Genomic DNA, 24,673 nt, shown 5'->3' with positions numbered 1-24,673 from the left:
AGTCTGGAAAATTATTTTTTAATGCACTGGGCAGTCTTGGAGCCTCATGAACTTCTTCCAAAATAGATATGTGTGTCTATCTGTGTCTATCTGTGTCTCATTGACCTCAGGGAAAATCTCCCTAGCTTCCCTCTTCAGCTCAGCCACCATAGAAAAGGGTCTGTGCCTTCAGACTGTTTCTTCATCTGAAGTAAAAAGATTGATGGGACACAGTGGGACTCCTGAGCCCAGCCATTTGTGGCTAAGGTACTTGAAATGATATACAGGAATCCCTTCTCCCCAAGCCATCAGGGCAGCCCGTAGCCTAGACTTTGGGTAAGAAAAATATCTGAAAATTTGCCTTTTTGAGTTTCCCAAATCCCAGGGTCCAAGTGGGCCCACGGTTGCGAATAATGCTTGTGACCGTCAATCTACCACGTTTCCAAAAGACTGGATGGTACTACATAGATCCACTGGTGTGGCAAAGCACTTCAAGCTTTGCTTAAACGGCCATCAAACGATGCCTGCTCCCCTGGCCACAAGTGACACCCTTGAGTGTTGTCCACCTTCTTGTATGTGTCCTTCCAATGGGCAAATAACTCTTTGAGCTATATAGAGACTAGGTGGGAGAGGGGGAATGGGTCGGGGTAAGTGCCTCCAAGTTTCTGGAATAGTCACACACACACACACACACACACACACACACACATACACACACACATTATTTCTTCTGCCAACTAAGGGTTCTGGGGTGGGAATTCACTGTGGTCTGTACACTACCTGGCAATAGGAGATGCAAAATGTAGGGTTTGGGGCCCAAGAAAGCTAATAAAGAGTACAACGTGAGTACTACAGTTACTAATGAAGTACCACTCATTAAAACGATTGGTAGGCAAATCTACCTTTCCTGTGACTTAACACAGGAATCATGTGAGTTAGAAGATTTGTGTCCTCCATTTATTGAATATTTTTCTGTTTTCTTGGACACAATTAAAAATTCTAGCCTCCTTTCCCTTTGTTAATGTGGCTGTGATAACTTTGGGCTTCTTTTACTGATTTTACATGGGGCTGTTAAGCACAGAACAGTGAGACTATGATGATTACAAGAATAGAAATAGCCGGGCGCGGTGGCTCACGCCTGTAATCCCAGTACTTTGGGAGGCCAAGGCGGGCGGATCACGAGGTCAGGAGATCGAGACCATCCTGGCTAACACGGTGAAACCCTGTCTCTACTAAAAATACAAAAATTAGCTGAGCCTGTTGGCGGGGACCTGTAATCCCAACTACTCGGGAGGCTGAGGCAGGAGAATGGTGTGAACCTGAGAGGCTGAGCTTGCAGTGAGCCAAGATCGCGCCACTGCACTCCAGCCTGGAGCGAGACGCCATCTCAAAAAAACAAAAACAAAACAAAACCAAAAAAATTAGAAATAAATGCATAATACAAAACTTACAAAAATCGATTCTATCACATTCAGAACTGGTAATAAATCAAACTTATGTAAAAAAAAAAACCTTTATTCATAGATAATGCAAGAGTATAAACAATGTTTCAGAGGGAGAACATGTGAAGTAGAACAGATGGATTTAGGCAGACCTGTTACTGGCAAAGCTACAAGCTGCTTGCAGACAGATTAAAGCCATCTTAGAGAGGATGAGCTTTGGGTTGTTTTTCAACACCTAAGTGTTCTATAAATGAGTAAGAGTTAAAATCAGAGTTAGGTATCTCTAAGAAATAATAATAACTAAGATCTAGGCAAGAATGTACTGGAGCTAGTTTGTTAGTAGTTGAAACCTTCTTCATGTGCATCTTTCGAGTCCATCCGCTATGATGGAGTACCATTAATTAACCTACATATTTTATTTTAAGCTTCTTTGAGTCATAAACTAATGGAGAAAGAATGAATTATTCAATAAATGATGTTAAAAAATGAGCTGTTTGGAAAAATACAGAATTAGGGCTTTAATTCTCTCCGTATGTACACTAAAACAGATTTTAGCTGGATTAAAACGTTGAATGAAGTATGACCACAGAGAAAACTAGAAAAAAAATGACTTTTTACCTGATTTTGGAATATGCAAATACTTTACTGATAAAATATTGAGGAAATCACGAGTTAAAAGTATACACTGATGAGTCTTTGTAGAAAGCATTTTGGTAATATACCTCAGCTGTCATTAAAACATTTATTTTCTTTGACCTGTAAATCCACTCCTGGGAATCTATTATAAGGAAATAATCCAAGATGTAAATGCAATGTTTGTGTAAGTATGTTCATGATTTGTAATATGTGTATTTGTAACATGTGTAAATATGTTCATAGCCTAACTTCTAATGGCAAAAAGAAAGGGAATGGAAAGGAAGGGAAAGGACGGGGAAGGAAGAGGAGAAAGGAAACAACACAACCCTAAACATCTAGTAATAGGAAATTAGCCAAATAAATCTTAATGTGTTACGTGAGGGAACATCATGCAGTCATTAAAAATGTCATTTGAGCAATGTCTCATATATGAAAATTTTCATAATGTAATTAACTATTAAAAACAGGATAATATGTGTATATCTGATTCTTTAAAAATAAATGTATGTATATGCCTGCATACACATGTATATTGATTCTAAATAGTACATTGGCTCCCAATCTTGGCTGCACATTAAAGTCACTAGGGAGCTTTAAATATATTGCATCCTGGGATTCTTTCTCAGATTCTGATTGAATTGGTCTGGAGTGTCATCGGGACATCAAGATTTTTTTAAAGCTCCCCAGGAGATTTAAATGGGCCCCTCCAGATTTGAGAACAATGGGCATATGATTTAAAAAAGGAAAAAAAAAAATTCTTCACCGAGAAGACTTGGAGAAAGAATAAATATTCATTTAGCCTTCTGAAGCAAAAAGATGTTCACCTGGCCAGGTGCGGTGGCTCATGCCTGTAATACCAACACTTTGGGAAGTTGAGGCAGGTGGATCCCTTGAGGTCAGGAGTTTGAGACAATTCGGGCCAACATGGTGAAACCCTGTCTCTACTAAAAGTACAAAGATTAGCCAACATGGACCAGACGCAATGGCTCATGCCTGTAATCCCAGCACTTTGGGAGGCTGAGGCGGGCGGATCACCTGAGGTCGGGAGTTCGAGACCAGCCCAACCAACATGGAGAAACCCCGTCTCTACTAAAAATGCAAAATTAGCCTGGTGTGGTGGTGCATATCTGTAATTCCAGCTACTCAGGAGGCTGAGGCAGGAGAATCGCGTGAACCCAGGGGGCAGAGGTTGTGGTGAGCCGAGATTGCGCCATTGCACTCCAGCCTGGGCAACAAGAGCGAAACTCTATCTCAAAAACAAAACAAAACAAAACAAATTAGCCAGCTTGGTGGCATGCACTTGTAGTCCCAAGCTACTCAGGAGGCTGAGGCAGGAGAATTGCATAAACCCAGGAGGCAGAGGTTGCAGTGAGCCAAGATCATGCCACTGTACTCCAACCTGGGCAACAGAATGAGACTCTGTCTCAAAAAAAAAAAAAAAAAAAAAAATTTCACCTGCTAGCTGCCACCAAATTTCGTAGCATAGTGCCCAAGGAAAACCTTACCTGTTTGTATTATTAAGAAAAATTATCCATAACTTGGAAATAAAGCAAAATGATGGATGCACATCTTTCATTTGACATACTGGTCATCTAATGGACCCACTCAAGGATTATCCCATTCTCTTTCTTTGACTTACTATTAACTTTTGATCAGGGTCCAGACTCTGTGAAGTTACATGTTTGTTAACTCAGAGATTCTTGTGTCATGGAAATTTAAATGATTCCTGTGTGGTAGAAAAAACAACTGCAAAGGTGACGCTTTTATTGCTCTGTAAGATACTAACCAGCTTTGTATTTCAGTTAGTAATCTTATTCCAGTATTATGTATGAGTTCTCTTTGAACCGGCTTTACCATCTTTTTGAATCTCTCATTAATGAGTTAATAAATCTTCATCACATACTCCTTCTATATTGTTATGAGACTCATGTTTTTAACTTTTTGAAAGGGTACCTTGAAAACTATCCATGATCAAACACAGACTTAGTGATAGAAGTGAACCTAGAAAACTCATCCTGAGTGGAGACTGATCCAGCAACAACATCTTAGCATTTTGACCACAAAATGCTTCCTTCCCCCAATGTTCTCAGAACATGCGCTCTGTGTGGCTTACAAAAATCTCCAGGCCCTTTGCCCACAAGGTCTAATCGAAGTGCCTTTTAAATCCACTCCATAATAATGACAGGGAATGCCAAACTGAGTAACTGGAGAAGTCAAATTTACACACTAGGGTAGTTACAGTCACAGTAGTTACTTATCTTAAGTAATTAGATATTTGGGTAAATCCAATGTTACCAATCAGTCTTCTGCCATCATTGACTTCCACAATCACTTCAAGGACACTTTATCATCACGTGGAACTCTTCTGCCATCAGCTGGGACTCCTGACACTTCGGCCAGGGATTTTTTTCTATTTTTTGTTACCCCTCTCTGTGTCAAGTACTTAATGATCTATAAAATTCTAGAATATAAGCTAGTAGCTTTGCTATTTAAAGAAACCCTGCAGTGAATTCACTTCCAGAGCAAATACTTTTCCAGGGAGTTTAACTACTTAGTAGGTTGGTGTATAGTAGAAAATGTCTTTTCAGAGTGGGATTGTGTTCATACGTCCTGGTTTCTTCAAGGAGGGACATACCAGAACTGTTATCTAAGGCTATGTATACAGAAAGATATAGATATACAGATATAAATGGCAGAGCATGGCAGAATATATATATATATATATATATATATATATATATATATATATATGTATATGTATATATATATATGCGCAGAGGTGATAATAATGATGAAGTCCAGGGTGAATGCCCATATTTTTTGATATGAGATTATCAGATTAATCTGAGGAATAACAATTAGGTTGGCATTTTTGTTTCTGTCACCTCCGTGGAAGCAGAATTTACAAGTGAGTCAGCTCCTTCCTGGGAGTTTGCTGGCTTAGGAAATGTCTTTCTTGTTTCCACAGTGGATCCTGTGATACAGAGGAGCAGATGGTGTTTCTTCCAGCATGGTAAACCTTTTCCAAAAAGGATGGGAGGATAGAAAGAATTAGGTCCATCAGCGTTCTAATCTCTATGACAGTCTTGTGGGTGAAATTAGATTCTGAGGAACCATTTTAAAGTACCAGCTAATCAGGACTTTTTTTTTTTTTTTTTTTGAGACAGAGTCTCATTCTCTTGCCCAGGCTGGTGTGCTATGATATGATCATAGCTCACTGCCGCCTCTAACTCCTGGGCTCAAGCCATCCTCCCACTTCAGCCCCCCAAGTGTCTGGGACTGCAGGTGCACACCTCCATGCTGGCTAACTTCTAAGTTTTTTTGTAGAGATGGGTCTTGCCATGTTGCCCAGGTCTCAAGCAATCCTTCTGCCTTGACCTCCCAAAATGCTAGGATTATAGGCATGAGCCACTGTGCCCAGCCAGAACCCATTGTTATGACGGGACCTGGGTTTGTGTCATCAACACTATACATACACCTTGGCTTTCTTCATAGAGCCAGAGACCTCAGGTTTGGAAGATAATTTGCACATCACCTGATCCAGTGTCCCATCTTATAAATGAATCATGTCCATCAAAGGCTATCAGCTGGTTGGTCAGCCTAACCCAGCCTTTGAACAAATCTCTTAGAAAGTTATTCTGTCACTTCCTCCCAGTGCTGACGGTTTTATTCCTTAGAGTCTGTTGCAAATTTTCCTCTGCCAATTTGGCAATTCTCTGTAATTATTTTAGTAGACATAGTTAAAGTAGGTGAAGTTCGTAGGTCTCCTTCCTCATGACATTGAAACTAGATATTATATTTAAGGAAAAAGGCCTCAGAATGGATTCTTCCCTCACTGAAACATTTCTTAAGAAGCAGACACAATAGTTGGAAAACTTGTTCTATCAACACAATGAAGTACCCATTTTCTGTTCACTTGGGCGTTTCAGTCAGCATCTTGCATAATATTCTAGTGGCAGGATTCAGGTGACCTTGCAGTCAGATCAGATTAAAACAAACAAACAAACAAAGTAGTTCTTAAAGTGCATTCCATGAACCACCACCAGCAGCAGCATCAGAAAATGAGAATCTTAGAAATGCAAATTGCTAGGCCTTACCCCAGAATCACTACATCAGCAATCGGAGTTTTAACAAGCCCTACCGGTGAGAACCGGTCAAGAAACTCCCCTAACCATGACAGAATCAAGGAGCAAATGTAAGCCTTAGGTTAATGGCATACTCAGACTCACTACACACGCACACGCGCGTGCGCGCACACACACACACACACACACCTGGCTTATATTATGTGGGATGTTAGTACATTTACAGTATTTTTAGCCAATTTTTATATTTTGAACACTCATTCCACCACTACAGTAAACCTTTCTGTAGATCACAGGCAAAGGGAGTTGAAGCACTAATAGTAGCTATCTCAGGAATGTGAGCTCCTGATATAACTCTTTCAAATGCTAACTGCCTATCCAAGAAGTCTGTATCCCTGCTTAGGGTACCGTCAGTGTTAACTAACCACCTCTTGGGTACAGATTACAACTAATACACATTCATGTCAATGAATTTTAAGTTAAATTACAGTTTAATGGCTAACATTGAACAAGTCTAGTATCTATTCCTTGCAGTAGCTACTGAGTCATGCTCTGTCTTCTTTTTTCCAAGATAAATACCCTCATACCCTCAATCATTTTTAGTATAATGGGATTTCAAAGCCCTTGACCACACTATTCTCCTCTCAGCTTTAAGGTAACTACAAATGAATGAGTATGAACATGTGATTCAGGAAATCACTTGTTCTGTGGACTTCCAGACCCCAGGATAAAGGTACTTACACACACCCTAAATGTTCCACTTCTATTCCCTGAGTCACCACACCCTAGACCTTGCTCAAATTCAGAACTTCTCTTTGCCAAGCTTCCCTTGCCTATGTTTGCACCCTCTGCATGGGTGAGACATATAGAAACATAGGCAAGAATGTGGGTGTATGATCCATCCCCTTATCGATAGCAATGAATTCCCCAGTATAGCACATATACCTTCAGTGGCTGGTGAAATTAGCTTAGGAGGATGATAGATGAAGTTTGCATTATACATTTTAGTAATTGTGTATCTACTTTAATGTATATTAAACAAGCATAATTAGCCATAACATTTCTGATTTTATAGGTATTATTACTTAGAATGAGGCTAAGTTTGAAAGGTGCATTAAAATCAATTATTTTAAAAAGACTTAGTGAATTAACCATGTAGTATGCATTTATGCCTAAATTGTGAAGAAAACATAAGAAGCCCAGGGTTTTGGAAAAACTATTCACAAAGATAAAGAGTTCAGGATATGGGGGCCCTGGCCAGAGTTGTCTTCACCATAAGTACTTTTTCTAGGAAAACAGAAATTCTGTCGATCAGCATTATTTACCTGCCAAACTGTTCATATTTTCTCCAGAAGGCAGTAAAAAAGAACACAAAGTGCCAAAACACAATGAGCTTAGCAACACAAACACCACTGATTCTTTGATAAATACCATACAGCTCATATGCCTGCTTTTAATTCAGGAGAGAAAGCATTCTATACCAAGACTAGCACCCACCAGAGAAGATCTAAGTCAGAAAAAAGTAGAGTTTTAGTTTTGCTGTGGAAGGATGATATCATGAAATATAAAAATAGCAATTGTCTGAAATTAACAGTAGGAAAAAGGCACATTGGCCTTAGTCCTGTTATTTTTATATATTCTAAAAACATTCTCAACTAGCACCAACAAGTCCCTTCCTCTCCACTATTTTGATGTTTGCTATTTCAAGGATACCTTAAGGTGAGCCCTGGATTGGGACTTAAAGATTCAGGCTCTGCATGACTCTGTAGTTTCAAATTACTCCACCTTTCTGAGCTTCCTTTCCTCCTATGACAAATGACACCCAGTAATCCTCAAGTTCTAGCCATTCTGTGATATTTTGAATGTGGAGTCTTGAAATCCAAGTAAGTTCAGTCAGGCTGAGAATACAGAGAATTGCTGTTCTTTTCCCCTCTTTTCCTGATTCAGTGGTTTGTTGATTCCTCTAAGTACATGGCATCCAGTTATCCATATGTGATAAAAAAAAAAAAAATAGCTCATAAACAAGTGGAAGTTGTCTTCGGTTGGATTCTGCAGAAGCAGATCCTTAGGGATTTATGTGGTAGTGATTTATTAAGGCAGTGCTGGCAGGAGAAACCAGCAAGGGAGTTTGGAGAAGGATAGTGAGGACAGAAGGAAGCCAAGCCATGGAGCCCTTGCCGGCAGGGTCCCAGCTTTGGCATGATCCTGAGAGAATCTTTGGAGTGTACATTACACCTTGTGATTTGTCTCACCTTAAGGCACGGAAGCAGTACAGTAGCTAGTTTTTTGTACTTCTCTGCCAGTCAGTTATTAACTAGGGGCCTGCCCTGGGGGTGGGGTGTGAGGGGAGCAGTGGGTCAAAAGCTCTCAGGTACTTGCTGCCACTCTCAGTGGATCAGGCAAAGCAACCCTGGGGTGCTCTTACAAAGAGGATCACAGGCACAGAAGCACAGAGATGACCACAAAGAACCCCTAAGGGAACTGAGTAGGTCCCCAATAACATCAACTGCTGAAAGCAAAACTGTTACTAAGCCTCAATACACACCAGTTTCCTTCCAGGTGTTGGTGTGATCATAGCAGCACAGAAATAGTTTGGTTTTCATGAGAATGGTGGTAGTGGGGTCTTTCTGTTTGGTCTTAGATTCTGTCTGTTCACGCACTCCTGAGAGGAATCATTTTGTTTAGGGTATAACAAGGCTTTCTTTTATTGTGGCCAAGTGTTAACCCCACAGAAGATTACTTATCTCCCAAGAACCAAGCTATGTACCTCGGAATACAAACATTTTCATCAGTTCTGTCCTAGGAAGGGGAAGGAAGAGACCCAAATGCAAAGGTTTCTTGCGAGAGCTCCTAGAACCATCCCTTCGGGGCGGTTCTCCCACTCCAGCTTCGGGCTGGATGCGGCTGCACTAACAGTAGCACTCGGTAAATACTGGTTAAATGAATGAACCAGTTACTGTGGTTTGTTTAACTATGAACAGAATCAATGAGACAAGATTGGGGCCCCTCTTCTCTCTCTCCTGGTCAGTGAGGCCGCTGTGCTTTGGCTCCTAAGTAAACAATCAGGAACTGTTGCATAATACAAACCACAGGGCTAAACACCCATTTAGCCACATTTGCAAAACAGACAAAAGAAACATTGGCATTTTCGAAAAAGAGAGATTTAGGCATAATCAGTGTTGGTTGTGGCTGGATGCCCTGTTACAATTAAGAAATGCCAATGCTGGCTGCATTTAAATGCCAGGCCTCCCCAGACCCAGCACCCTAAAATACAAAACCCAAGCAGAGGCCGCTTTTCACGATGCTGTCATTCATCCTGGACTAGCCCAGGGAAGGGGCATATCAGGGAAGCCAGACTTCCCTTCTCAGAAGAAACCAGATCAAGACTGTGTCTATTTATATCCAGACATACAGATATAGAATCCCGTTTAGGAATGGTGTGGGGTGGAATGTTCTGGGAAATAGATTAACCAAGCTTGAAAGGAATTGGGCTTTAATGCTAGTGCCTCTCCCCAGAGACACTGTGGGAGAGGGTGACAGTTCTGTGGGCTGGTTAAAGTACTTGTGACTTGAGATTGTTCTTCAGCCAAATTCTCCTATAAGAAGCATATTAATGGTGTTTAACACATACTATGGCATCAAATATTGAAAAGAGCATGGTGGGAAGGGAAAGAGACCCCCACCTCAGATCAAGATGGCCTCCTCAGTGCTGGGGAACCGTGTTCTTGTGTCTTTGGATGGTTTATCATGAGGTTACCAGAGTTTCCCACTGGATCGTTGCAAAGACCTTCATCCCTAAGTCACGCTACCCATGGATCCTTCCATTCTGGGGGGCATAAGAAGGACCTGTGGTGGTTGTTGAAAATGCAGATACTAGCCCGACCTCCACAGATTGCTTTCCACAGGTAATGTAACTGGAAATCTGCATGTTAGCAAGCAACTAAAAAAGGTTTTGATGCAAGATCTCGGACCATGCTTCTAAGAGGCCCTATTGTGAGCCATTGCGACTCATCTGTTATTCAGAAAATGGGTGTAAAATAGATGCAAGATGGTATATCAATTCATTCACAAGACGTGTGTTCATCATATTTGAAATACAATCTTTTGATTTAACTAAGAAATAGTTTAAAACCAGTATTTCCTGCTATGAAAAGAGGAGATTGAATTTCATGCACAGGAATATTCAAAAATATAGTAACAAGGCGCCAAGTCCATTCGATACTTTAGAAAATTTACATCTATGAACACGGCAGATTTAAGAAGTATCCATTCTTAGTGATAGAAATGTAAACAGAAACTTACAACATGTTATCTGCTGAAAGTGCTTTTTGCTCTGGTCCTTAGTTTGCCTTAAGACATGAGCTTTAATTATTTGCAAGGGAAAAAGAATAATTTATCAGTACCATCCACAGAGTCTCCAGTACGCAAAATCCTCAGTTTCTTCTTCCTGTCTTATACAACAAGCCTTCACAAACCCTGTTATTTGGGAGAGACAAACGTCATCAGTGTGCTTTTTCTAATAACTATCTTCTCTTTGTTTTCTGAATACAAGACTTTATCTCATGGAAGTCGGTCATTTTGTCCACCCTCCAGTGCAGGGCACCATTAGGAGACTCAGAACCAATGGCCCCACGGAGCTTTCAGTCAGCTTGGGAAGTAAATGATGTTGGAAGTCTGTAGGACATGCCAATTGGCAAGGTTAAAATAACATTGCGTGGTGAAGAGTGGAGCACAGGCACAGAGTCACCCCCAAGGTGGGAACTCCGCCTCTCACACCTATCAGCCTAATATGGAGAAAATGTGATTTGGGGCAGCACTTCTCAAACTTAGTGCTTGATATGTTGTTCAGTAAGTTATCCAATCCGGTAAGACTGGGGTGGAACTTCTAACAAGCTCCCAGGTGAGGCTGATGCTGGTCTGGGGAACAGATTTAGAGTACCCAAGTTTTGGGGATTTCTATATAATCCCCCTAGTTTTATATAAAGTTCTTAGTTTGATTGCTATCACATTGCAAGTTCTTGACAAATAACTATTATTATGAAGAGTGTTTTGACAACTAATAGTTATGTGGCATAGAATGTTAGAATAGATGCAGCTGATTTTGTCTAACAGGGAAAGGCTGCTTCAAACCTGGGGCAAATTCTGATGATTCAGAAAATGGAAGGAATCACCTCTCCACCAGTTTCACTCACCCCTTCAATGAGGGGACTTAGGGAGTTGTCTCAGCAGCAGTCACTGTGCTTAACTATTCCTTTAGAATAAGTACTTTCCATCTTACAGTTTCATTCTCTTTAAGAAATTTCATCCAGTGAAAATAATAGCGCTAAACCCATTTTTAATCATATTTCCATGCCATTACAGCCAGGAAAAGATATTATTAGTCTCCAAACAAACCCAAGTACTGGCTCTTTCTGGAGGGCAAGAATAGAAACCCGGAGAAAAAAGAGTGACTACTGTGAACCAAATGAGAGCACATTAACCCGTGACTTAGATGCTTCGATGCACTAGTTTGATGTTGTTGCTGTTGTTTTGGTTTGTTTGATGAAGATGAGAGACGTAAGGCTAAGAGAAATGAATATTTGATTGGATTGAGTTTGATCCAGGTTGTGCCACATGAATAGCATAGTGGAACAGGGTTATGGTAGCAATACTTATCTTCAATACTGATAAAAGCAATAATGCACTATGAAAAGGTAGCAACCATGGACATATAAACAGATGACAACACAGCTGCCAAATGTAAAGAGTAAAAATGGACTGAAACAGAAGAAATTGATGGAGGTAACTCACTGTTGAAGACCTGAACACACCCCTTTCAAAAATCAATAGGTCAAATTGACTTAGGGAATTTCGAGAGCTTGAAAACATAAACCTTCTTTTTCTGCTTGATTTGATGTCAATAGATGGGTAGTTAAGAGTCAAAGACAGAATGGACTTTCTTTTCAGACACAAATTAAACATTCAGAGCCATTGGCCATGTGTTAGGGTACAAAGGAAATCTCAAAAAATTCCCAAAAGTAAAAATCGTATAGACCACTTTCAACATACTGAAAATAAAATTTGAAATTACAAAAAAACCCTCTAATATTTAAATCTTAACATCACATTTTCAAATAATTCTTACATTAGAGAGGAAAATAAAACTGAAATTTAAAACTATATAGAAATAAATAGCAGAGAACATACTATATGCCAAAACCTGTAAGATACAGCGACAGTTACACATAAAGGACAATTTATAGCAGTAAGTATACTACACCCAAAACAAGAAAAATGCCAAGCAAATGGTCATTTGTCAATTCAAGAAGATGTAAAAGGAACAACACAATAACACATCTTAGGAAGAGAAAATAAATAAGAATAAAGGTGGGGGTAGGGGGTGTGGAAGAATCAGTGATTTAAAATATAGGTAAAGATGATAAACAATAGTAAGAACTGGAATTTACTGAGGTGTACCTGTCAAATCACTCTGTGTTGTTTTCCAATATGTAAATGAAACTAAAAATAGTCTCCAGGTGTTTTGTTTGTTTTTTTGTTTTTTTGAGACAGAGTCTCCTTCTGTCACCAGGCTGGAGTGCAGTGGCGCAATCTCGGCTCACTGCAAACTCCGCCTCCCATGTTTGAGTGATTCTCCTGCCTTAGCCTCCCAAGTACCTGGGACTACAGGTGCACGCCACCACACCCTGCTAATTTTTGTATTTTTAGTAGAAACGGGGTTTCACCATGTTGGCCAGAATGGTCTCTATCTCTTAACCTTGTGATCCACCCGCCTCAGCCTTCCAAAGTGCTGGGATTACAGGCGTGAGCTACCGTGCCCGGCCAGTAGTCTCCAGTTTTTAATTAAAACATGAAATATCCACACACTTTGCTTTGGGAATAAATATGCTTGAAAATATATTTTTTAAATGACTCAAACTCTTGATCTAACATTTAGCCTAATCTTAATAGTTACCGCTAAGCCTGCTTCATAATCTCAAAGTGGGGATAGTAATAGTATGCACACTGTGTGTCACTGAGAGTTTGTGTAAATGTATATATTATATGAAAAGCACTTCAAATAATGCCCAACAGAGAGCAAGCCCTCCGTAACTGTTAGTTAATATGATTATTATTAATAGATAAGGAGAGTTGTCCCGCTCGGTTTATAAAATCCTTTTGTTCTTCTTTAGGCTTTGTTGAATATAGTGAGTTTTCATAAACTTTTGTTGAATTTGAAGGTGTAACTCCACCAGAAAATAGGCAGGGTATGCAGGAAGAGAAGGATCTATCCTGCAGAAGCTTCATACAAATGATGAACAGTGTGGTGAGACATCAAGATGTAGTTTTCGGCTCTCTGTGATAATTCAGCTGATGGGTGTTGATTTATACATATTTGTTAGTTTGGTTTATTTATTAAAAGAGGAACCGAAATAAATAGATATTAACTCAGGGTACACTTTCCTTACACCTTTCCTGAGACATTCCTGTCCTTTGGCACTTGGACTAATGACCCATGTCCCCAGCATAATAGCCATGTCTCTATTCACCTTGTATATCAAAAAGCACACACTGCCCTATCCACACTCACCTCTCCTCCTGGGCCCTAAACTCATATTTCAGTTCAGAGTCTTCAGCAGGAAAGCATTTTTACCCTCAGGCACCTAACTAAGTAAGCCCCTTGTCAGGGAAGAACAGTTTTCTGTGGAGTCCATTTGCCCGCCATGTCATGAAGGTTTCAGATAGACTTATGTGTAGCATTAAAGAATAAAGAGCTTTTCAAATTACCCTTGACACTAAAGAATAACTGCAGCCTGTCCACCTTGAAGCAAGTATCTTGACGGTGACAGACTCTCAGATGTTTCCGTTTCTGATGTTAACCATCTGTCTCAGATGTTTCTGTCTTCCACCACTGCTACTGGGACTGGGAACATTTGTCCGCAGCTGGTTGCAGAAGTGAGAAATTGTTCTGAGGGCCGCAAGGGCACCCTATAACGTTGCAATCAATCATATAGATTAAATCTGATTTGCAATCCTAAAACCCTGTAGGAATAGTCGATCAAAGGCAAATTTGTTTCTATATCTTGTATTTTACTTCATGCATTGTTTTAAAATATGTTCCAGAAGTTCGGTGCAGTGGCTCACGCCTGTAATCCCAGCATTTTGGGAGGTCAAGGCAGGTGGATCACTTGAGATCAGGAGTTCGACACCAGCCTGGCCAACATGGTGAAACCCTGTCTCTACTAAAAATACAAAATTAGCCAGCCATGGTGTGCATGCCTGTACTCCCAGTTACTTGGGAGGCTGAGGTTGCACTTGAACCCGGGAGGTGGAGGGTGCAGTGAGCCAAGATTGTGCCACCGCACTCCCACCTGGGCGACAGAGCAAGACTCCATCTTAAAAATTTAAAATTAAAAAATTAAAAATGAAATATGTTCCAGAAAACACCAAACCCACCTTAGAAGCTCCATGAAAAGGGGATTTTACAGACACATATGAACAGAAAAAATATACCGTGTGTGTCTATGGGAAATGTATAATGCTCTGAGGATATTAAGATTAATTTTGAAAAGTTTCAGATTTTTTGCTTAATTCTTTTTAGGCTAAGAATCTGTAAATATTTTCTGCATAAAGCCGGGTAGTAACTGTTTTCAGCTTTTGGGGGCATATGGTCTTTCCACTCAACTCTGTTGTTGTAGTGTGAAAGGAGCCATTGACAACAGATAAACAAATGGATATGTGTGTGCTCCAGTAAAACGTTATTTATGGACCCTAAAATTTGAATTTCATGTAATTTTCACATGTCACAAAATTTCTTCTCTGAGTCTTTGAAATCATTTTAAAAATGTAAAAACCATCCTCAGCTCAAGGCCAATACAAAAACAGCTGGATTTGGCCCGTGGGCCCTAACTTCTCCAAAGCCCCTGGTTAATGTAGCCTGCCCCTTGTTTCCCACTCTATATAACTATAGGACTCCAGCTGGGCGCAGTGGCTCACGCCTGTAATCCCAGCACTTTGGGAGGCCGAGGTGAGCAAATCACTCGAGGTCAGGAGTTTGAGACCAGCCTGGCCAACATGGTGAAACCCCAGCTCTACTAAAAATACAAAATATTAGCTGGGCGTGGTGGCATGCACCTGTAACCCCAGCTACTTGGGAGTCTGAGGTAGCAGAAACGCTTGAACACGGGAGGCGGTTGCATGAGCTGAGATCGCGCCACTGCACTCCAGCCAAGGTGACAAAGCAAAACTCTGTCTCAAAAAAAAAAAAGAAAGAAAGAAAGAAATGCAGAATCAGTGACCCCATTTCAGACCAACTGAATTAGAATCCCTGAGGGTGGGGCCCAGCAATCCATTTTAACAAGATTTCTGTTTATTCTGACTCTGGGGGAGGTTTCAGAAGCTCTATCTTGGACCACACCTTGAAAAGTGCTGATTTGGGAACACTGAATGCTACCTGGGGGTGTCAGAATAGTTCATCCATGTCAGTTAGCATGAATTGAACCCTTACTAGGGGCCAGACCCTTTGCTAATAAGCACTGGTGGTTTGAGATAATTAATTAGATACTGTTAGGCTATTAATAGACTGGGAGGTTGTCTTACATTAGAGCCTCAGGGAATAGTTTTGAGTGGCTTTTCTTCCTAATTTCCTCTGCTTCCTAGTTTCCTCTTTCTACCTGCTCTGCAACACACAAGATGGCAGTTTAATGTGCTAATATGAGGGATGTATTACAGGCTGCCTTGATCATAAATGCCACTTCACTACTGACATCCTTTCAGCTACTGAAATTGCTATTAATAAACATCCTTATGCCTCTTCAGCTGCTGTCTTTTAGAATGCTAACATGCATGAGCTTGGGGTTTATAGGAACAATTTATTAAACACTAGCAATAAACATACCAACAGAAGATCTGGAGGTGCACTCAGCGCCCACTCTCCAGCCGTTCTTATTAGAAGAGGGGGAATTGCTTTTTCAGCTTTGAAATGCTGTGTGTTTGAGATCCATTGGATTCATCAGCCCTCCTCCCAAATCGCAGACATTATCTCCGGGTTTTAGAGCAGGACAAAGGTGTGGGAGGTCCTGGGGGAACCGTGAAAGTGATGAAACCAAGGGTATCTGCCACATGGCTTCTCCGCCATGGCACCAGCTGCCCATCAGCCAGACCTAGATAGGCTGCTGTCAGCTTGGAGCCAGGGCACCCTACAGCTGTTCTTCACATGCTGAGAATAATAACTTTGAGAGGAGATTGCCAAGGAAACACAGGAAACTTGAGTATGTGTGTGAGAGACAGCAAGAAAGAGCGAGAGAGAGGGAGAGAGAGAGAGAGAGAAGAGAGAGAGCATGCACAGAAACATTCATCAGCAAATAGACCTGAAGGAGTTGGGACAGAGCAATGGCACTATAGGTCTAAAAGCATGTGGACCCCTGCCTTCTAATAAACTGGCCTGTTAAAAGGAAATGTCAATGGCTTGCTTTGGCTGAAGATAGACATTTAGACATCCCCCCCCCCCCCCCCCCCAACACACACACACACAGAACCCAGCAGCAAAATGTAAAGACGGAGCACGGGGCCAGAAGGCACTCTTGTTTGTCTCCTCGTGGTACTCCTGTGAGAGGTGCTGCTTGGAGACTGGAGGCTCAGGCACTCTGCTGGTTTCCCTGGTTTCAAGCTTCCACGGGTGCTCAGCACCACAGTAACGTGCCTCGTGCCCAGCCGTTAGTAGAGGAAAGCTGGTTAACAAATACCGGGTTTGTTCCACTCTTCGCCAAGGGTGTGGGGCTGTCCTGAGTGGGCGAGGCTTTCTGAATATTAAACTCTACATCCTTTTTTACAAACAGGGTTGGCCAGAACTTTTCTGTAATTTATTCCCCTCAACAACCCCATGAGATTGGTATTGTTTGTCCTGTTGAGAAAACTAAAGCTCAGAGATGGCGATAAACTTACCCAGACTCACCCAGCTTCTGAACACCAGGGCCAACAGTTCAGCTAGATCTGTCTGACGCCAATGCCTTTATCCACCCACTCCACTAAACTATGGTCCACAGTCTACTCAACTTCCCCACAGGTCCACTGCTTTACTCTGGAGGATAGATCCCCCGTCACTTGGGAATAGTGGAGTTTCATTTCTGTGCATCTTAAGATTCAGGAGTGACTTGGCGTAAATTCCTTCCAGTGTCTGTTGTCTAGATCCTAATTTCTAAAATGGAGACATGCAAATAAAGTCTCATGTATTTAAGTAAAACACAGTGTTCACATCTCTACATCATCTCACGAGCACATGTTCTAGTGGCCAGAACACACATTTGAAAATTAGCAGGCTCATAGTAAGATGTTCTGTCAGTCATTAAATGACTGCCCATAAAACTAACCTCACATAAACTTACTGCATTATTTGTTTAATGCCAGTGGTAGACTGAGGCAACCCTGAAGCTTTGTTATTTCTTGTTTTACTCTGATTTCATATTTGATGCTTTGCCCAGCAGTCACTGTGTAGAGACCTGTGAAACCTGTTATCTCCAAAGAAGTTTCATTTTAGGATTCCTCCTATCTAAGAGCCCTAAGTAGTATGATTTTTTTTTCACAAGAGCAATAAATTGGGAAAGTGATATTAATATGTACTAAATTAAAAGCCTAGACAATTCCATCTTTGTTGAGAAAGCAGTAGAATCGTGGACCTGGGAGGTGAGATGGCAGAGACTGCTCCCCCAGGATCAGATCCAGGACCTGCCTCTGGGAACTTTTGTTCCCTTGCCTCCCATTGAGTATGTTCCTGAATTTTTTTCATACAGAATTTTCATTTTTATTTTTCCAAAAAGTGATTGTCATTCTCACGCAAATAATACTAATAATAAACATGGTAGTGTCCCAAGGCCCTAAATCTAATTTCCTTTCCCAGCTTCGGTTTTCAATAGAAGGACAAACACAAATATGTTTTTTGGTTAGGAAATCATGCTCATATGCAATGTTTCTGTTCCATTTTAAGTTTTGTCAGACATTTACTAGTTAGTGTAACACAGGCTGCTATAACAAAACAACCCTCACATTTTCCATAGCATAATAGAAATACATTGTTTGCTCACATGAGAGTTCAGGTGTTACAGGCCAGGAGTCACTTTCCTCCATGCAGGGATATGAAGGACCCAAGTTCTTTCTGTCTCATGGTCTCATGGCTTAGCCATTCTTTAAGACTCTGTTTTTCTGGCAGAAAGAGAAAGAGAGGGAGGAGAATACCTGCTTCTGAACTACCTTAGACTGACAGGGACACACATTGTTCTACTACCACTCGTGGACTGTCTCTAGCCACAAAACACCACTTTCTTGCAATGGGAACTAGAAATGTAATTCCTGGCTGCACAGCTGTTTCCCAGAGATCACGCTCTACCATGCAACAGTGAGGATAAAGTGCACAGTTGACCATCTCAGCTACAAGACAAGAGCCCATGCCTTCTTCAAATGTGCTACTGGCAGAGAATTTTTCATCCTATCAGATACCTACCCCATTGGGCCCTTTACCCCATTCCCTTCAATGGCCTGGGGACACGACTTCCTCAGAGAGGCCTGTTGCAAACCCATGGGCACCCATGACACCAGACATGACCCCTAATATAATTATAGTCACCCTGAATCATCTAATTCCCTCTTTTGCTTGCATCTTCCCAATTAGACTGAATTCTGTAAAGGCAGGGAATTTGGCTATCTTGTCTATCACTGTATCTCTAGTACCTGACACTGCCTGGCATATTACAGGTGCTCAATAAATATTGGAGGAGGAAGGAGGAAGGAGGGCTCTCTCTGGAATGGACTCAGTCCTGGTACCCGTCATTTGCACCATGTGGGATTTCAAGAGAGTAGCCAAGAAATGGACTTTCAGGGCCAAGGACCCATCCTCTTTGGAATGATAGCAGCTCACCCTCACACAAGCCCTTTTGGCAACCTCTGATGACAACTGAAATAGAGGAAAGATTTTCTGCCTTTGGCTTCCACATGCTTCTAAATACAATGGAACAGTATTCAACAACAAAAATGGAATGAACTATTAATACATGCTGCCAAATAGATAAATCTCAAAATAATTATGCTAAGTGAAAGAAGGCAGACAAAAAGCAGTACCTACTAAGTGATTTTTATTTATATAAAATTGTAGGAAATGCAAACTAATGTATTGTGACAGAAAGTAGATCAGGCTGGGCGCGGTGGCTCATGCCTGTAATCCCAGTACTTTGGGAGGCCAAGGCGGGTGGATCACGAAGTCAGGAGATCGAGACCATACTGGCTAACACGTGAAACCCCGTCTCTACTAAAAATACAAAAAATCAGCCAGGCATGGTGGCAGGCGCCTGTAGACCCGGCTACTCGGGAGGCTGAGGCAGGAGAATGACGTGAACCCGGGAGGCGGAGCTTGCAGTGAACTGAGATCGCGACACTGCACTCCAGCCTGGGCGACAGAGCGAGACTCCGTCTCAAAAACAAACAAACAAAAAAAAAAAAAAAAAAAAAAAAGAAAGAAAGAAAGAAAGAAAAGAAAAAGAAAGAAAAGAAAGTAGATCAGCAGTTTTCTGGCCATAGACATGTGGGATAGGGCAGGGACCACTGGGTGGGTAGGAAATTTGGGGGAATAATGGCTACATTTATTGTTTTGATTGCAGTCATGGTTTCCTGGGTGTATACATATGTCAAAACTTCTCAAGTTGTACACTTCAAATATGTGGGGTGGCCTGTATATCGTTATACCTTAATAGAGCTATTTAAATAAATAAATAAATGTGACGATAAAAGTGCACTAACCCCAAACCACACCCCTCCAACCTCATCATTCCCAACCCTTGGGTAGTTTGTCTCTTTAGAAATATTTCATAGGTAGATAGGTGTCTATCTCCATGGTAGAATTGGCAAGTATGTATTTGTGGCACCTTTCGGAGAAATAGCACAATTCTCTTGACCCCTGTCTGAGCATGGCTTTCAGATCAGAAAACTGAGTCATGTGGACTGAATATGGGCCACTTAGATTTTCTGGTCTTTGCACACACCTACATGAACAAATCTGCTTCTTTCCAGTTCCAGAGCCAAACCCGTCACTGACCCCCCAGCCCAGACGCCCAGCGACTCCCCACCGCTACCATGGCCGAAGACGCAGACATGCGCAACGAGCTGGAGGAGATGCAGCGAAGGGCTGACCAGTTGGCTGATGAGGTAAGGAATGGAGACCTAGGAAGGGAGGCAAAAGATGAAGGCCTGAGTGGTTTGTCTTTTTCAGGTTCAGGTAAGGAAAGGCTTTCTTTCAATGTCTCAATTTCTTTTAGAAAAAGTAGTATGACTTTGATTTTCTATACACCTAAGCCTTCTGTGGCCCAGAATGAGTTGATTACAAAACCTGTATACAAATTAGTGTGTTAGCCGTAACTCTCAATTTCTAGAACTCTTGAGAAGTCAAGGTTCTCTAAGAAAAGAAAGCAATGTCTTTGGGTGCCTTACATTCAGTGCTATGCTGGAGAAGGTTCAGTTCTAAGAACTGATTGTTAACATTTTCAGGAACTTTGCAAGCTGGTTGCCAAATGCAGCCATTATTAAAATTGAATCATATAAACTGACAATTAGATAGATTATATTAAAATCAAAAGTAATAAACACTCAAACCTCATCACTTCCTAATTATTTTGCCACATTTTACTATTATCCAGGATCTTGAGATCCATCCATTGTATCTGTAGGGTGGAAATAAGGTATAATAATGTGTCACCATGTATCTTTCCAACTTCATGATCAGTAATATGAAGTTGTAGCTTAAAATCAGGCAGAGCTGAGCACAGTGGCTCCCACTTGTGATCTCAGCTACTTGGGAGGCTGAGGCAGGAGGATCGCATAGGCCAAGAGTTCATGACCAGCCTGAGCAACATAGAGAGACTCCCATCTCTAAAAATATTTGAAAATTTAAAAATCAGACAGAGTAAAAGTAATTATAACCCAAGAATCTGCAAATACTGCAGATCAGGACTTGACTTATTGTTTTGCTGATTGCCTCGACTTTAAAAAGTGGAGAAAATATTAATAATGCAGATTAAAGTTAGAAGTATGTATGTCTGCAGCCATTATACTATGAATAACACAAAAAGAGGAAATCTTCCAGTGTTTGAAAGTTATGATTCTCTAAGGCAAAGAAATCCCTTTTGTCATTCACAAATGAAGAAATTTCCAACACATGTCTTCATCATTTCATTTTCTTCTTACTCATTAACATAAATGAAAATATCCAACCAACATTCATGTCAGAACTACTCTGGTTCGTCACATGGTTAGCTACAGATACAAGAGTTCAGCAAAAATCAGTAAAAGCTTTCTGTGAGAATCAATTGGCTGTGCGGAATTTACAATAAAGAGAGTATTGTATGTTTTATTATTATTTATAAATGTTGTGCTATTCATCCCTTATATCAGTAAAATAATAACCTTGAATACATGTATGTGTTCGTATATTTTTCCCAGAGAGCCAGTAGTTAAACCTTTACCAGCAGACTGCTGCTTGCAGCCATTCTGTTTCAAAAAGCAGCCAGCTGACAGGTCTTCCAGGGAAGTTAACATCCTTCAGGTTCCTGCAGAATCTTGTTCAAAATAAGTTTGTCACTTAAAAGCAAAGCTTTGAGAAATCATACTGGTTGTTGGATTCTAGTCGTTTGAAAAGAACTGAGAAAAAAAATGACAATGCCGTGCCCGGGGGACCGTTGCAGAGCTCAGACTTTCTGTCTCATTTTTTTCTTATCTAAGGATGAAGATAATTTGTATAGCTGTCTCCTATAGGCTAGTCATTTCAAACATGCTTGATTTTTTTCACCCTATGGCGACAACTTAATTTGTATTGATAAGAACTTCCCATTGTGTTTCTAGGAGCTTTGTAAGAAACTTGATGTTATATTCATCTCGATTCATGAAAAATTATGTTCGTGTTTAAAATTTAATATTCCTGGCCCGGGGAGGCCAAATTAATCCTCTGAGTATTTGAGATAATTTTTCATGCATTCTGAGCATGCAAACTTATCTTCTCCAGATTACTTTGTCTTTGATATCAAGATCAGCTTCATATGGTTTTGATTTTATGAAGATAAGCTTTAATGTAATTGCTTTAGGGAATTTGATCATGTAAAAAGCCTGATAGGAAAGAGTTTGAAAACGTAATGACATTTTGTGTTTCACTTGCCAACTGAAAAGAATATGTGATAGAGACCCTTTGTGTTTCTCAAGTAAATACAGTATTTCTGACTTTCCAAGACCTCTGGATCCTGCACTCATAAAGCTTATGTTTGTTTGTTTGTTTCATCTTAGTCGCTGGAAAGCACCCGTCGTATGCTGCAACTGGTTGAAGAGGTAAGAAGTGACAGTATTTTAAGATAAAGAAACAAATCCCTTATGCTGATATATCCTTTCCTACTTGCTATTGTTTCCTTAGGCCATGATCCCGTAGATTCCAGTGTGAATGTAGCCTATCAGAAAGGCTCAGAATGAGGGAGATGCTGTATTTAAGTTGCCAGATAGCCATGAAGGCACCTTCACCCTCCTTCCCAGCCCAAGCCACCTCTGTAGTCTGGGAAGCAGAGAAGAATAGAATTTCCAAGTCAGTGCTCTCAAGAAATCACAAAAGATTGTATCACTTTAAGCAAATCAGAGCAATTTTTAATATACAAAGGAATTCTCTACATAAAATATTATTTGTAATTATTTTGGTGCCTATAAATTACATCTAATCTTGAGATTCTGTTCTAACTTTAGCCACATATATGACTTTTAAAAATATATAATGCATATAGGTATATCATTTTAAGAAATTGTTCTATTTAAGGTTAAGCACTAAAATTTATGAAAAACATAGGAAAGGCCTTTAAGAAAGGGAAATATCAAGTCCAATAATATAAATACAGAAGCTTTTTTATATTTCTGTCTGGATTAAGCATCCATTTGTGAGGCAGGATTAATGAATCCCAAACTATTTTTAAATGGGTAAAATGGGGCAGACAGTAATAATGGAATCAAAAGAGCACTTGGAATCATAAACCTCACTCATTCCAATTTGGTAGTGCAGCAGTCGGCCAGCAGAATAAATGGATTAATTGAACTTGCCCGAAGGGAGAGATGAAGTGGAAAAAGAATGGGTTGGACTATATTTATCTTAACCTAATAAAACAAGCCTAATAGTTTTTATTCAGTGAGATGCTGTTTTAGCTGTGCTTTGAAACTACTTATCAGTGTATAGATTCATGTGTGATTATCATTTTTAGAGATCTTGGGCTTTCTCTGGCAGAATGATTAAATGAGCCAACTCCCCTCATGCAACAACATGAAAGGGAAGAAAAGATAAATTTTACAAAGGGTGAAAGGAAAGGCAGCCGCCTCTCACACTCTAGGAGGCAATGTCTTACTTCTCTTATTTCTGTGACTTTAGCTTCTCACCTAGGAATGAGATATGGCTAAATGTGAATTGCCACTGGAGGAGTGGGAAGGAGGTGGCAAGCATGCACTCCCTAGGAAGCTGCGGAAGTGGGCGGGGCAGGGGGTGGGAGAGTAGGGCATACATAACAAAATCTGTTATCCCGCAAAATGATAATTCGAGCCTGCAATGTGGCACAAATGGGCCACACGGGAAGGCAGCCCTAGCAAAGCAAGCCCTCAGCACAGGGAAGCAGCGTTCTGTCTAAGCGAACAGCAATGTTTTATCTGCACTGTCCTGGGAACGCTTCCGCTCATGCAGAAATACTTGACAAAGAAGGAGGTAGATATTCTAAATCTAGGAGTGCAGGCAAGGCTCTTTGCATGGACTTACTCTCTCTCAAGTTTTCAGGTGGAAAAAAATGAAAGAAGCACATCTTAGTGATATGCCTACATGAGCTCTGATGTTAACCTGAAGGGAGCCCAGAAGTCAACTGAGATATTTATTTGATTGTGTATTATTACATTATCGTAATACATCCTTATGACTTTCAACCATAGCCTCCGATCTCATTTTTCTTTTTTTGCTTACGTGTGTGTACATCTGATGTAAGTTTCTGAAATATCAGAAATATCACTAATTTGCCTGCCTGTGCAACGTTGAAATGCTGCCTAGACCGTGGAAAGGAGCAGAACAAATGAATCAGAACGCACACCTTGAACTGATCCCTTATACATCAAGAGTCTGAGACATGGCCACTTTTTCATGTATCTTCTTAAACTGCAAACCATGTTGGCCAGTCTTCAAAAATGAGTATCTGCTCTAATTTATTCTAGGGGAAAATCTTTCAAAAGCTTATTGGTTGAAGTAGGATTCTTGAATCGTTTATTTTTGTTTCTCCTAAAGCAGTTTTCAGTCAAGCATGAAGCTACATCTTAGAACAAGGAGCAAAAGAAATGGAAGCTATCTCCTGCCTCTAATAAATGAGAGGAGGTTATTAGACTTTCCATGCTTAGGAAATTGTGAGCGAAGTGTTATTAGAGTAGATTGATTTGCTCTTACTTCCTCCTGAGTTATTTTATATTTGTGGTCAAACATCCTGATGTCTAGGACATTGGTTATTTAGATGATATTCTGCTTTT

At 40.6% G+C, this 24,673-nt stretch overlaps 1 protein-coding gene across 1 annotated transcript in view; it reads left to right on the top strand.

The window, feature by feature from the left end:
- Positions 1 to 24,673, top strand: part of SNAP25 (synaptosome associated protein 25) — an 88,095-nt gene that overhangs the window by 36,118 nt on the left and 27,304 nt on the right. Inside the window, exons 2-3 of the mRNA XM_010355270.2 lie at positions 20,174 to 20,308; positions 22,433 to 22,474. Of these exons, the coding sequence (XP_010353572.1) occupies positions 20,237 to 20,308; positions 22,433 to 22,474 (114 nt within the window). The 5' untranslated portion in view covers positions 20,174 to 20,236. The remainder of the gene's footprint in view (positions 1 to 20,173; positions 20,309 to 22,432; positions 22,475 to 24,673) is intronic.

This window comes from Rhinopithecus roxellana, chromosome 13 (assembly GCF_007565055.1).
Source record: "Rhinopithecus roxellana isolate Shanxi Qingling chromosome 13, ASM756505v1, whole genome shotgun sequence".
Classification (NCBI taxonomy): Eukaryota; Metazoa; Chordata; class Mammalia; order Primates; family Cercopithecidae; genus Rhinopithecus; species Rhinopithecus roxellana.
This window is presented reverse-complemented; position numbering and strand designations above follow the sequence as displayed.